General features: G+C 33.7%; 1 protein-coding gene across 3 annotated transcripts in view; it reads left to right on the top strand.

Annotated features, from left to right (window-relative positions):
* PTPN4 (protein tyrosine phosphatase non-receptor type 4) overlaps positions 1-13,606 on the top strand; it is a 109,747-nt gene that overhangs the window by 43,891 nt on the left and 52,250 nt on the right. For all 3 annotated transcript variants that reach the window (XR_013774941.1, XM_079311386.1, XM_079311387.1), the window contains exons 3-10: positions 2,119-2,226; positions 5,010-5,052; positions 5,149-5,227; positions 8,892-8,936; positions 9,179-9,231; positions 11,275-11,395; positions 12,461-12,548; positions 13,449-13,537. Coding sequence is in view for 2 of the 3 variants with exons in the window: in XM_079311386.1 (XP_079167512.1) it covers positions 2,119-2,226; positions 5,010-5,052; positions 5,149-5,227; positions 8,892-8,936; positions 9,179-9,231; positions 11,275-11,395; positions 12,461-12,548; positions 13,449-13,537 (626 nt within the window). In the remaining variant the exon portion in view is untranslated. The remainder of the gene's footprint in view (positions 1-2,118; positions 2,227-5,009; positions 5,053-5,148; positions 5,228-8,891; positions 8,937-9,178; positions 9,232-11,274; positions 11,396-12,460; positions 12,549-13,448; positions 13,538-13,606) is intronic.

The raw sequence follows: 13,606 nt of genomic DNA on the forward strand, positions 1-13,606 counted from the left end.
TTAATAATTCAAACTCTTCAGCCAATTCTAAGTTTTTTCATTAGGAAACATCTATTCAGGTATTTAAGAGACAGTACACATTAGCAAGATTGGATAGAAGAAAGCCACAGAGGTGGTATCTGCATATTGTTATGGGAAGTACCATGTCAGCTGTGGTAATTGCAAGGCTAAACTAGGATCTAGACTTCTCCCATTTTCTGGAATTGCTGTTAAAAGTTCTTAGTATGTATTCTTATTTAAATCTAGGTGGGAAAAATGCCAAGAAGCAATTAGTGTTGCTATGTAATTTTAAAATTAGCTTTATTTGCTGTAAAAACTACTGATTATTGGTTTATTTCAAAATATAACAGAAACTCCTAATTTAGTAAAAATTAAAGTGGCTATATTTGGATTGTATATAAAAATGCCTTATGCATTTATGCTGTTCTGCATTTGTGTTTTAACATCTGTTTGTTTCTTTGCTTGTTTTTAGTAATTTGTAACATAAATTTTACAATGGTGGACTTCTAACAATGATGCTCCTACGTTTCATAAGAAATTTTCTCTCTATCATTAAAAAAAAAATAAGGTATTTTGCAAAGTAAATACAGGAATTCTTTGATCACTTCAATTTAGCCAAATTTGTATGGGACCTGAAATATATCCCTTATGTAATTTCAGTTTAAAGATATGTGTAGAGTTATGGGTATGATTGTCCTCCTGGTATTATTTCAAGCATAATTTGCGGGCAACTATTCTCTACTTTTTTATTATTATGAAATACATATAGTTATATGAAATATAATGTATGAAATAAATGATCCTGCTTCTTGGGAGATTTTAGGCCCAAATAACTGCCTCTGACAGTTTATTCAGCTTCAGTGTAATTTCATCTGAACAAAAAACATTTTGATAGGATGCTCTGAGATGTTAACAGGTGTCTGAAGGTAGATTTGTAGATTTTTTCTCTCGTATGGATATTAATGAAATTCTTGTAACTTTATCTTGATCTTTTACTTACATACTTCCATTTTAACAGCTGTAAAGGTAAACTTATGTAATCTTTATACCAAGCAGGGTCCTTTGAGAGCAGAACAGCAAGGGTTTCTTTATTTTAAAACTCTAAAATGTCTTACTGCCTTCAGTAAGCAAGGCAAGATGTATAAAATTCTATAACTGCAATAATACTTGGCACCTAGAAGATTATTAGAAGGTTCTCTGCTTGGTGACAAAAGTAGAAAATCTGGGTGGAAAATTAATCAATCATCTCTTTCATATTTCTTCTTGTTTGACAGTTCTTGCAGAATTTTTCTTGTCTTTTGTATTTCAAGATGCTATGACACTTCTAACTTCTTCAGGAAACTCCCTTCAGATTTCACTAAATCTATTTATTGAGTGCTGTCATAATGACACAGAGTTTCAGTTATGTTGGCAGTATTTTCAGTTTAGGCAAAAAATTGCTAGGTATACTTTTTATATCATTTTGTGGGTAACATTTGTCCCTGTAGTAGAAATGAAGTTTGTTCACTTGACTCTGAAAATAAGTGTTAGTTACTCAGTTACTTTAAATTAATTCATTTAGAGTGAAGTGCTATCTTAGAACGTATGTGAATGACATTTCTTGGTTAGATATTTGTCTTTTTTAGCTGTCTCTGCCATTAAACTTTTGAAACATTTTCAATATGCTGGTTCATTTGAAGTCAGGAATAGATATTCTGATAAAGAAGGATAATTTGTATAAACCTGTACATTTTAATTCAGGACCCAAACAAGAGTCTTGTTTGAACCATGTTCTTTATTAATTCCTGAACTTTTTTTTTTTTTTCCTTTTCTGTGCTCCTTTTAAATATCAAATTTGGCTAATGAAAGGCTTTCAGAAATAATCATGTAGCTAGCTGAGAAGTGAGAAGTTCTTACTGTCAGAAAATGACAGAGAAGAAAAATGATTTCCTTACATATGTTTCAAAAAGAGATGAAGCTCATTTAAAAATAGTGCAGCTGGGATACACTTTGTGATATTTAAAATAGTGCTGCTAGAGCACATCTGAAAGATTTTATATGTGCTCTACTGCCAGAAATCTGTGGTCCAGTTATATATATTTATTGATTAAAGAAAAGGTCTGTATTTGTTCTCTGCAGAAACATGATCAGGGCCAAGTTCTGTTGGACGTAGTCTTCAAGCATCTCGATTTGACAGAGAGAGATTACTTTGGTTTACAGTTGGCTGATGAATCTACTGACAACCCTGTAAGTTGACTCTGTTTTATAAGTACAGTTTTAAAACTCATCATCATGTTCATCACTGTGCTTTGTGTTATTTTAAGAGCAGTAAATAGAAACCATTGCAAGATTGTGCCTTCTTCCTCAGCTGCATCATTTGTGAGGGTCTGTATCATCTTGTAGTTATGATTAAATTCAGTGTTAATAGTCACAGGTTTGGAGTAAAATATTGGGTTTTGTGCTTATGAAGTAATATCTTGAAAGGATATTGCTTCTTTTATTGTATCTGTTTAGTAGATTACATTATTGTTGCTAAAAATAGTAAATAAGTTTTTAATTTGTTTTGTGGTTATTTTTGTCATTAAGGCTTAGAGATTAACAAGGAGTTTTTAGATGGTTGTCTATGGAGTTTCTGTTTCTAGCCCAGATACCTGGTGGCCTTTCAATAGTGCTTTATATAGTCCAGTATCTCACAGGAGCAGTCATGGCCTTACCCTAACAAAGAAGGGACTCCTTTGGAACTATGTATTTACAATAGTTCATGGGCTTAATTGAAAGGAAATTCTACAAAACTGAAACTTTGTAAATCATGAGTAGAAACCAAGAGATGTAAAAGTACATTCACTGCACTAGTTTCTGTGGTCCTACTGGGATCTTGATTGCCTGAAGAAGGCTTTCTTGGATATTTTCTTTTTTAAGTATCAAACAATACTTGTTTTACAAAGTGCAATTTAGCTAAATGTTATTCCTTATAAGACAGTTCTTTATCTAATTCCTGTTGTATGTGCTGCACTGGGATGGGATCAACACTTCCAAATTCTGCATCCAATTGGCCGCATTCACTTGTTGGCAGTTCTGTTAAGACATTGGTGGACTGCCTCTGTAATACTTTTATTCTAAGCTTTGTTTCAGGTTAAAAAAGCATAGGCAACCAGAAGAAAAGGCTGAATTACTTTTCAGCTTTGTTTAAGAAGTATTTAATTGAATATTTCTCAGTATTTCAGCCAACATTCAGAAATTTATCTGGATTGCCAAAGGATAGACCTTTGAGCTCTCTTAGTTTATCTGTCTGGAAGCAGATGAACACAGCACTGTAATACAAGGATAAGGGTTAGTCTGAAAAAATGACTTGACAGGTATTTGATACAAGCACATACTTGAAAGATTTTTTTTTTTTTTTTTCTGTTTCTAAACATTTAGTCTCTTCAGCACTTATTTGCCATGAGAACAATGTGTCAGAGCTAAAAAGAAATATTACCAGTATTAGTCATGCAAGCTTGAAGAATATATGGGTTTGACTAATTTCAGGTTTTGATACGCATTTACTTTTGCACTTGGTTCTTTCGGACCAGGAAACCATATTGGGCTGACAAATATTCTAGTTTCTTGTGAAATAACACAACAAAATATTGCTAAGATGTAGTTAATGCAGCAGCAGATAAAGATGATGAAGAAAAGGGGATTCTGCTAATTGAGTGTGAAACCTCTAGCATTGTGTTTAAACATGGATCTCATTAATTGCAGAACCCTTGTGGTTTTTATAATATTAATATCAAAGTAAAAATCAAGTATATTTCAATGTGGTTTGAAAGATTCTTATGTAAAATATATATATAACTGGCTAGGGTGTTTTTTACACTTAGTCTTAAAAGTTAATAGATCCTGTATGAGGCTTTTTTTTAGACAACTATGCTTTTGAGGCTGTATCAAACTGTCTCTTTACTTCCTCTTGAGTTACTACAAGGATACAGCATGTGGATCTAGTCATCATTATTTGTTACTTCTCATGAATAAAATGACACAGGACTAGCTATAGATCCATCATGTGTGTCAGGTAGTTCAGGTACTTGTGTGTTCGCTTCCTCCTCCCTCATCTGGAAAAAAATTAAAAGCCCTGTGATAAGCGTGAGGGAGTTACATGCTGTACTGGGTTAGGTGTCTGTCACTGCATAGGAACTGTGCCCATATCATGACTGCCTGAGGCTTGTGGACTTGCCTTGCAGGACAGCACAAGGAATTGAACAGTATTTATACTAAAGATGAATTTAGGAGTTATCTGGATTGTGTTGGTGTGTACAGAGACTGCTGCATTGCTGATGGACAGTGGTTTCAACAACTTGCAGAACTTTCCAGGCAGCCACACTTCTATCTGAAATTTGCCACATTGATTTTTCTAAAGCTCTGTCTGTACATAGCAGTGATCTCCCGTAGAAAAAAAATCAAGATTTGGCACTCTTCAGTGAAATTATTCTCTAGTCCTTAATCCAGGAGGCTGAGTGCTGAGCCTCTGGCTTCCAAGATTCAGCTAGTGATGGAGCAATGCTGACACTCAGGCTGACAGTTTGAGCCAGTGGGATCACTCCCTGGATGTGCCAGACCTGCAAAATCCAGAGTCAGAAGTACTGGAAGTAGTTAAATAAATTAACTTCTGAGTTGGGTAAATGAGCCTGCTTACAGCTCTTCACTACCACAGGGAGTTGTTCTTAAAGAGTAGCTGACAGTTGTTAAACACAGCATAGAGGTCAGAACCTCTCAGGCTCCTGTGACAGTGATAGGAGCAACTCAAAGTAGAATTACTGCTGTAAAACAGGTATCTGGACAAGATAGGTTACTCTTGGGGAAAGAAGAGCAGTAGCAGTTGATGATAGTGGTAATGTCTCCAGAATCAGTAATTAGCCTGTGTATGCCAGTGAGGCATTTTGCTAAAAGATCATGTAAAATGTAATAGATAAGCACCAGTTTCTTGATATATAAGGCTGTGATTTGTACTTTGTTCTCTGAAGTTGGTGTTATAATTTGTCTTTTTCCAGAGGTGGTTGGATCCAAACAAACCTATCAGGAAACAATTAAAAAGTGAGTAATGTATGTATTTCGTCAATTCATCTATTGTTATTATGCTATTTTTCCAGGGTGCCCTGATTAATTAGAAATAACTTTTCTTGACCATAGGAGGATCTCCTCACAGTCTGAACTTCAGAGTTAAGTTTTTTGTAAGTGACCCAAACAAGCTCCAAGAAGAATATACAAGGTAGGTCTGGTTGCTTTGTCAGTGAAATACTTCTCTAGAACAGTCATTGATTTCTTTGAAGTATAACATGGGAATTTTCTTTTAACTCATTCTTGTGTGTAGAAGCTTCTAAGTTTTGTCTAATAATTACAGAAATGAACAATGCAGTTGTACCAAATCAATATAACAAAAAGCTTCTGTGAATAAACTTATGAATTTATATATAAAGTGAAGTAACTACATGAAGCAAATACTACCAAGTAGAAATAGAAAATGGAGAATAGAGAAAAGAGGAAAAACTTAATCCCCGTATTTGCCAATAAGTACAAATTTAATTCTGTCTTGCAGTGTGTTTTCCTTTGTGACAAAACATTGCTGAACATTCTGCATTTTTTTTTACACATTCCTCCCCAGTTTTCTGCTTAGTACTAATGAAATTAATCTCCCTATGGTTGTAGTTGTAGTTTGATTCATGTAAGCTTATTTTGATAGCAGTATGTTGAAATTTGTTGAAGAAAATGCTCAATGTGAATCAAAATCAGAGGCTTGTGAATTGCAATTAGTCTCTTAAGAAATCCCTCAAATTTTCCATATTTCTAATTACTTCTGGCCCTCTACATAAATGGCATGAATTGACAGATTGGAATTTTTGGATGTCAGCCATTCCAAAAACAGGTCAGCCCCATTCAAAAAATTATTGAGGAGAGCTTTTGAAACCGAAGTACCAAAACTATGACAATTTGAGTCCACATTTGTTTATCATTGCCTTTGATTTATCATATTTTGGACAAAATTTTGCACGTATCTATGCAGACAAAATTCACTAAAATGAGTCCCTGAGATCCTGGATGAGACTTTGTTTTACTGAAATATTTACTCTAGGAAATTCACTCTATCAAAATAATTAAAAACACATTTTTTGAATTAAAGGAAAGTATGTAATATTCCTGAGGAGATGAAAAAAAGAATAAATGTTGTTCAGTTTGAAGTAAGCCATAAAGAAGGAGAAAACTGGAGAAGTGCTATTCTCTAAATACAAAGCCATAAACACAGCTTTGTTTTAGATGAGAAATAATGTATGGTTTCTGTATCTAGGTCAACTCTGCCTTTTTTGCTAATAGGCCTAATTGCCTCTGAGAATAGTCATTTGTATTTGGAAATATTATAAAGAGAGAGATGTTATCCATGGGCTTTTGTGGAGTGAAGCTAGGATACCATGTCACAAATATGGGTCCTTTGACATATTCCCACCTGAAAAAAGAGAAATAAAAGAAAGTGCAAACTTCTACTAATTCTGGCTTATGCTGAGACTCTTCCAAAATGCTCAGTTTTTGCAAATGCCATGAGAACAGAGGAATGGCTCGACACGTGAAGCAGTTTGAAGAGTTGGCAGGGAAAGGTTCAGTGCAAGCTCATGTCTTATTAGACCTCTGTGCACTGATGTGAGCGAGGTGGGTTTGAATGCCCCAGGTCAGGAGAGGTCAGTGGGAGCTCAGTGTGTGCTGGAGGCTTTGCTTCAGGAGCTGCTCTGGGCAGGGAATGAAGCTTCATTAGTTCTCCTCATGGCAGGAAGAATTGCTTATTAATGTTGGCTCCATTAGCAATAATTCTGTCCTGCCTTTTCTAGCTATAGCTATATAAGCTAGATAAAAACATGGTACTGCAGTGCTGCCTTTGTTGTTTTAGTGGAGTCTGTTGTTCAGGCTTTTGCAGATCTACTTTGCTAAAGCTTCTATTGATTTCCCATTTTGCTCAATAATATGTGAGGCTTCAGTGTTCAAACTGGGATGGTTGGCTAACAAGCCATTAACCTCACTGTTCACTGAAAACAGCGGACAGAAGATGATCTCTGCTTGGTGTTCTTTAGTCAGGATGTTCTTTAAGTACCATGAATGTTTCTAATAAAGCTTTATACCAAAAAAAGGCAAATAAAATGGAGATGCAGCTGTGTATTTGTGAAGAGATGCTCAAGCAAAACGTGTACCATATCCATTTAATATATATTTAACTTGTAATTTATTGCATTTATTAATCAGAAAAAAAAAAAAGAAATTTGTTGTATCTGGGTTTTTTTTGTTTTCAATATGCATTTCCAGTATTTGAAGTATTTTGAGATCTCTAAAGCCTGACTAATGTCTAAGTTTTAACTTGAGGTTAATACCTTTTAAACGAAGCTGCTTGCCTTTCTGGTTAGTTAAAGGATCTCTGTATGGTTTTGTGGGAGTTGAGCACATACAATAATCTTTGCTTGTCAGTTCACAAATGTTTTCCCTCATTTTCTTGCAAACGGAATATTTTACCTTTCTGCTGTAATATAGCTTGTAAATAATTTAATTTCTCTGTGTGTATTTGTAAATGTTTGTGAAAGCCTTAAAATGGCTTATAATCTACTTTCTGATGACTACACAGTTATGAGAAGTCATATTGTGTGTAATAAATAAATATTGTGGCTTTAATTTCTTAGTTGAAGTTTTTATTAGCAAATATTTAATATTTTGTGCTTTTCATAAGCAATGTTGGTGTTTATAATAAAATAGGTATAGCCCAGCTTTGGAATCAGAACTACATGAAAGAAACCAGATGACTATTATAATAGCAATAATGTAGGATTTAAATTTATAAGAAAGCAGGAATTATGTTTAAATTTGCCACTCAGTGACACTTGTGTTAAAACAGTTAAAAGGCAACATAGAGAAATTCTGCAGAAACTTTTATGCTGTGTTGCAAGGATTTTTCTCCTGAATGTTAAAGCTTTTGCTAGCATCCTGACACCTTGATAAATCTTGTTTGGCACCCCATTGTAATCTCTAGTTCAGTGAAGCTTTGTAGCCAGTGTGATTTGCCACGTGATGTAAATGTTATATTTTTCTCAGATTTTCTAAAACCTCTGAGTGAAATATGAAGGAGCTAAATTGAATGAACAAAAGATTCATTCTGAGATGTTAACAAAATACTTGGGTTTTGTTGGAGAAACAAAGGAAGTAATTTAGAGGGAAATTTATTTGTACTTTCTGGCTTGTTGGAGTTTTTAAGTCATTTTTAAGTCTGCTGCCTCTGTTTGGTGGGAAATAGTTGGTGTTTTAAAATGTTTGGCCATTCTGTTTGTTTTATCCATCTCCTTCCTGACTTGAAAGAGTGGGCAAGGAAAAACTAGGTGAATTTCTAAAGCTTTTTTTTCACATAATAGTTAAAAGAAAACTTTAGAAGCTCACGGGAAGTTAATAAAGAGTTGTTTGACATAATAGATTCCACAACTTTTGTAATAACAATGTGACTCCAAAATACTAAGATAATTAGTATAAAAGAAAATACAGCAGTATCAAATACTCAGAATAAATTAGTTCTATCTACCTGGAGTGCAAATTATTCTTATGAGGGTACCTCCATACACAGATGCAAGCTACAACTTGTGGTTGCTGTATAAAGCAGGAAGAATTGTGAAATTTGTAGCCTTTTAGTGAAATATAATGTATAACTTCATAGCCTATAAGTAATTTAATTTACCAAGTTGTATTATTATTTTGCTAAGCAAAGTTTCATTTCTTTCGTAGTAGAGTTTAGGAAATACCATGCAAAATGTCAAGGGTTAGTTTTGCACTTACTGAAAGCAAATTATGTTGATGAAAAATTATGGAATAATTTTCTTTTTAATTATAGTGTTTTTTTGTTTGCTTTTCTAAATAAGGTACCAGTACTTTTTGCAAATTAAGCAGGACATTCTTACTGGAAGGTAAGATATTTTTCTTGTGTTAAACATTAAATGCAAATCTGGTCAAGAAAAACTTAATAATGAGAGATTTTGCCTGCAAAAGTAAAAACATATTAAGACTAAATCACTGTCTGTGCAAGTGGTACTGTTTATAATAATTGCATGTCAAATTTGTCCATAGGCTATAAAAGACTAGGGCTTTTAAAACAGCATAATGTCATATGAAATATGTAATTTTATTTATCATTTTAAAACCAAAACAGATTACCCTGTCCTTATAATACTGCTGCTCTTCTGGCTTCCTATGCTGTTCAATGTAAGTATAATTAGTGTTTGTGTACTTGTTAGTAATGAAATACAGTAAAAGTCTTATTGATTAGCTTCTAAGGAATGTACTTGGTATAGCATTATATTGTGGTGTTTGTGGGCGTGGTGCTAATTTTCTCATGATTAAGGAAATTGATTGGTTGTCCTCCCCCAGCATGTTTTGTGGAATTGGATATGGAAAAAATACTTAAAGCCCTGCTGTTAGAAAATGCCAAATCAATTCTCTTTTATTCCTGTGCATTCTGAGGCATGGAATTGTGCCTTTTGCCTAGAGAGTGATACTAAAAAGTATTTCTTAACACATGAAAACATTTTTACCATGCTATAGAGTGAATCTCCAAATAGATGTGGAAAAGGAGTTCTGTTCCTATCTGGCCAAAAAATTTAATATCTGTCTTGGCAATTCTAAGCCATCCAGTAAGTAGATGACTCTTGAAAACTGAGATGTAGTTTTCTTCCTCACTCAGTTTTTCTTCATAAACTCAAATTAAGCAATCCTGGTATATTAATTCACAATCTTATGTTTTTCTACTGTTAAAGGTACTTAGGTCCACATTAGTACTTTTTATACTTTGGACATAACAGAGAAATAGTGTCCATGTTAATATTTTCATTAAAAAAACATAGTAATGTTAATGTCATGTTTCATGCATAGTTTTGCTCAGTGGTCACCTTTTTCTAGGTCAGTCAATACAACAATTTCTCTTAAACAAAACTCCCACATTTCAGCTACCTGAAAAATGTACTGCAAGTGCTGTCACACCATAGGGATTTGTCTTAGAAGAGATGATGTGTTTGACAACAGGAACTGTGGAAACTTGATAACATTTTAGGGTATTAAGGATGCAATATGGCATTTTTATTTTGAAATATTGTGGAAGTGGTGGGTGTGCACAGTGCATTGTATTTACATTTATCCACAAGATCCTGCCACTGTTAAGTTCTTCAGCGTGCAGAGCTCTATCTAATGATTCCTGTACCTGCCTAGTAATAAACTTCCTGGATTCTTTATAGATACATGTAAATGGCAGATCTCAGTCCTGTACTCTTGGATTTCAGCAAGGAGTGCATTCTATTATAAAACCTGGTCCAGTTTTATAGTTTTAACATTATTTGAAGTACGGTGTGTTTGTGGTGATGCAAGTGACCCAGAGTTCTTTCCTACCTTCACTTCCTTTCCTCATCCTCCTGCTCCATAAGTGCCTTCATCCATCTTGTCAGTGCCACTAGGCCTGCCCAGGACCCCATAACATGATATATCACTGTTACCTATCCACTTTTCATTTTGTGTTTCTTCTCTCTCATTGTAAATGTGTTACACAGATTGCAGATCTTTAAAGCTGGTATTTTTTTCTGTAGTTAGAAAGTCTCAAAAGAATTTTAGCAAATGTTGTTTATATGTTGTTTTCTGACAAATGTGATTGTAATTTATTTCTTAGAATTTTAAGAAAGTGTTACAAATTATGTAATTATGTTTTTAGTAGTTTCAAGTAGAGTAGTTTCAATGTAGGTGTATGTATGTGTACTTTGTTCCATACATACAATTGAGTGTGCAAAAAATATTTTTCTAATGCTTCTGAATATATCTTGGTGCAGAATGAGTGGCTGGAATTTGCAGATCTTCATGACGAAATAATAGTTGTAGTATTAAAAGAATAAAATTGTGTAATCACATGATAACAAGCAAAGGTAAAATAATAAGAGAAAAATTGAATACTATCCTTTATTTATAGCCTACTTAGTGCTATCTGTAATGACAGCATTTATGGATTAATTTGTCTGTTAAAAATGAAACACTTTACCAATTTCCTTCATAAGTGCATAATCAAAGTTCTCTCTAAATACTCTCCATGATATTCACTGAGAATTTGACTGTCTATTGAAAAAGAGAAAAGAGAAGTTCAAATGTGTTCTCTGTTTTTTGTTGCTGTGATCATAAATTATGTGGGAGCAGACTCGTGTGAATTTGGGGGCATTGCACAATGCCAAGTGCATCAGTGATAAACAATAACCTTTCTTTTTAATATTTTAGCCGAGCTGGGAGACTACAACCATTCAGAAAACTTGCCAGGCTACCTCTCAGAATATTCTTTCATCCCTAGCCAGCCTCAAGACTTTGAAAAAGAAATAGCAAAATTACATCAGCAGCACATGTAAGGATTTACATGAGAAGATACTGACTTTGTCAAATCCTGACTGCTGATGCTGTGCTATTATATAAAACAAAATAGTATTTTTCCTTAAAGGATTCAGGGTGGGTGGGGTGTTGGGTTTTTTTGGTTGGTTGGTTTTGATTGTTTCTTTTAAGATAATGTGACTTTTTTTTTTTTTGTAGATTAAATACTTGTATATTAAATATCATTGATGGTCTACACAGACTATCTGTATCTAAGTTGTGATATAATGAACATGCTAAGTTAAAGTTATTCTGAAAGCAGTATTTCTGTGTATTATGTAGGATAGTAACTTAGCCAGATATAATTTCTTTAAGATTTTTTCAGTCTTTGGGAATGTTCTCAGCATAAGGGCTTTGTTTTCATGATGCTCTCACCAGTAAGTTACTTTAGAAGTAACAAAGTCCTTTTCTTCAATATCTGCTCTTTCCTGTGTGTGAGTCTGTGACCTTTCAGAAAGAGGAAAAGGCAATGAAGCAATGGAAAATATTTTTTTTCAGTATGTAACATTGTGGTACTTCGCAGTGATGGTTCCTTAGTATTTTAGAACTTAAGTGCCTTTTGTTAGTTAAATTTAACAAAATGTAAGCAATATTTATAAAACATTTGCGTGATTGGGTCACATTGTTTGCTTTTAAAATTACAGAATGTTATGTTAAATTTAAGATAAAGGCTTAGAAAATTCTCTTAGCTAGGGTAAAGACATTTGAGTGAGTTGATGGTAATTTAAGTTGAAATTATGAATGCCAAATACAGGATTGTAAAACAAATTTCCAGATTCTAGGGCTCCATAAACATTCAAATTATAAAGTGCATTAAAATAAAATGTGGGCACTTGTCAAAACTTTTCATCTTTGAGAAACACAAGGTCTTTTCTGTTAAAAATTTTGGGTTACAGTCTGCTTCTCATGAGAAAGAAAACTCAGATTTCAGAGTGGGGATAGAAGTAGTAAAATGAACACAGATTTTCTGTCTATACTCACTTGGGGAGCCTGATGTGGGAGTTCATGTTTGAAGGTTTCTGATTTAGCTGCTTTCTTTCAGAGGGTTGTCTCCTGCAGAAGCAGAGTTCAATTATCTCAATACAGCACGTACCTTAGAACTTTATGGAGTTGAATTGCACTATGCAAGGGTAAGTTTGGGCTAAGTAGTGTTGCAGTGTAAAAATGTATTCCTCTGAGATCTATGCAAAAATACACTTTTCTTTTTAGTGAGCCTTCCCGGTTTTTTCTTAAAAGAGAAAGATAGAATAAAAAATATTATCATATTAGGTGCCTCACTGGGATTTACTGATTGAATATCTGCTGTTTCACTCTAGTGAGAGTATTTGTGCTTAGTTATCTGTGTGTTAATCAGGTTGAGCTTTGTTGCCTTAAATGCCAGTTCAGCTGGCTACTGGTGAATAAGAAAAATGTGCTTGAATGTGCATTTGATATTTAAGAATCTGTCAGCTTTGAAAATATTTAATTTGGTTCCAATCAAATTCTCAACCAGAAAACTGGAAGAGAATTTGAAATCTTCCCCTCTTAACTGTTCACTGTATCTCCTGCTATTGCACACACATTGAGAGTTCTTTAGCAGGTGCTTCATTAGAGTGCAAAGATATTTAAAAAAAAAATGTGCTATTTAAATATGCTGACAATATTGTTTGTTTTAGAGCATTTCCTCTCTGTGTTCTGAGATTGCAATTTCCTTTCAGGTTGCTTTTAGTGTAGCAAATGCCAAGCCAATCTATTAGTGCTGCTATTCTTAATAAAGCAGAATATTCTCATATTTATTTCTTCAAAGTCAGTGAAAGACAGAAGATCTAACTTGATAAATCAAAATTTTGTGGTAGCTTATAAGGAGCTCAGAGCAAACATTTGGGTTTGTCCTAAATAGGAGGGAATAATTTAATCTCTTATTTGCCTTAGTCAAAGACATTTCCTTCCACATTAATTTGTGTATTTGGAAAGAGATGAGAATAGATATATATGAGTTTTCAAAATATTTTTATACTGTTCTTCAAATAATTTTCTCTTTTCTTGTAAAGGATCAGAGTAACAATGAAATAATGATTGGAGTGATGTCAGGTGGAATACTAATTTTTAAGAACAGAGTACGAATTAACACCTTTCATTGGTAAGAACAGTTGTTTAATGATTTTATTTTGCTGTTTCAAGATATTTTTACCACTCTTAAAAAGACTGA

This window comes from Erithacus rubecula (genome assembly GCF_903797595.1).
Source record: "Erithacus rubecula genome assembly, chromosome: 8".
Classification (NCBI taxonomy): domain Eukaryota; kingdom Metazoa; phylum Chordata; class Aves; order Passeriformes; family Muscicapidae; genus Erithacus; species Erithacus rubecula.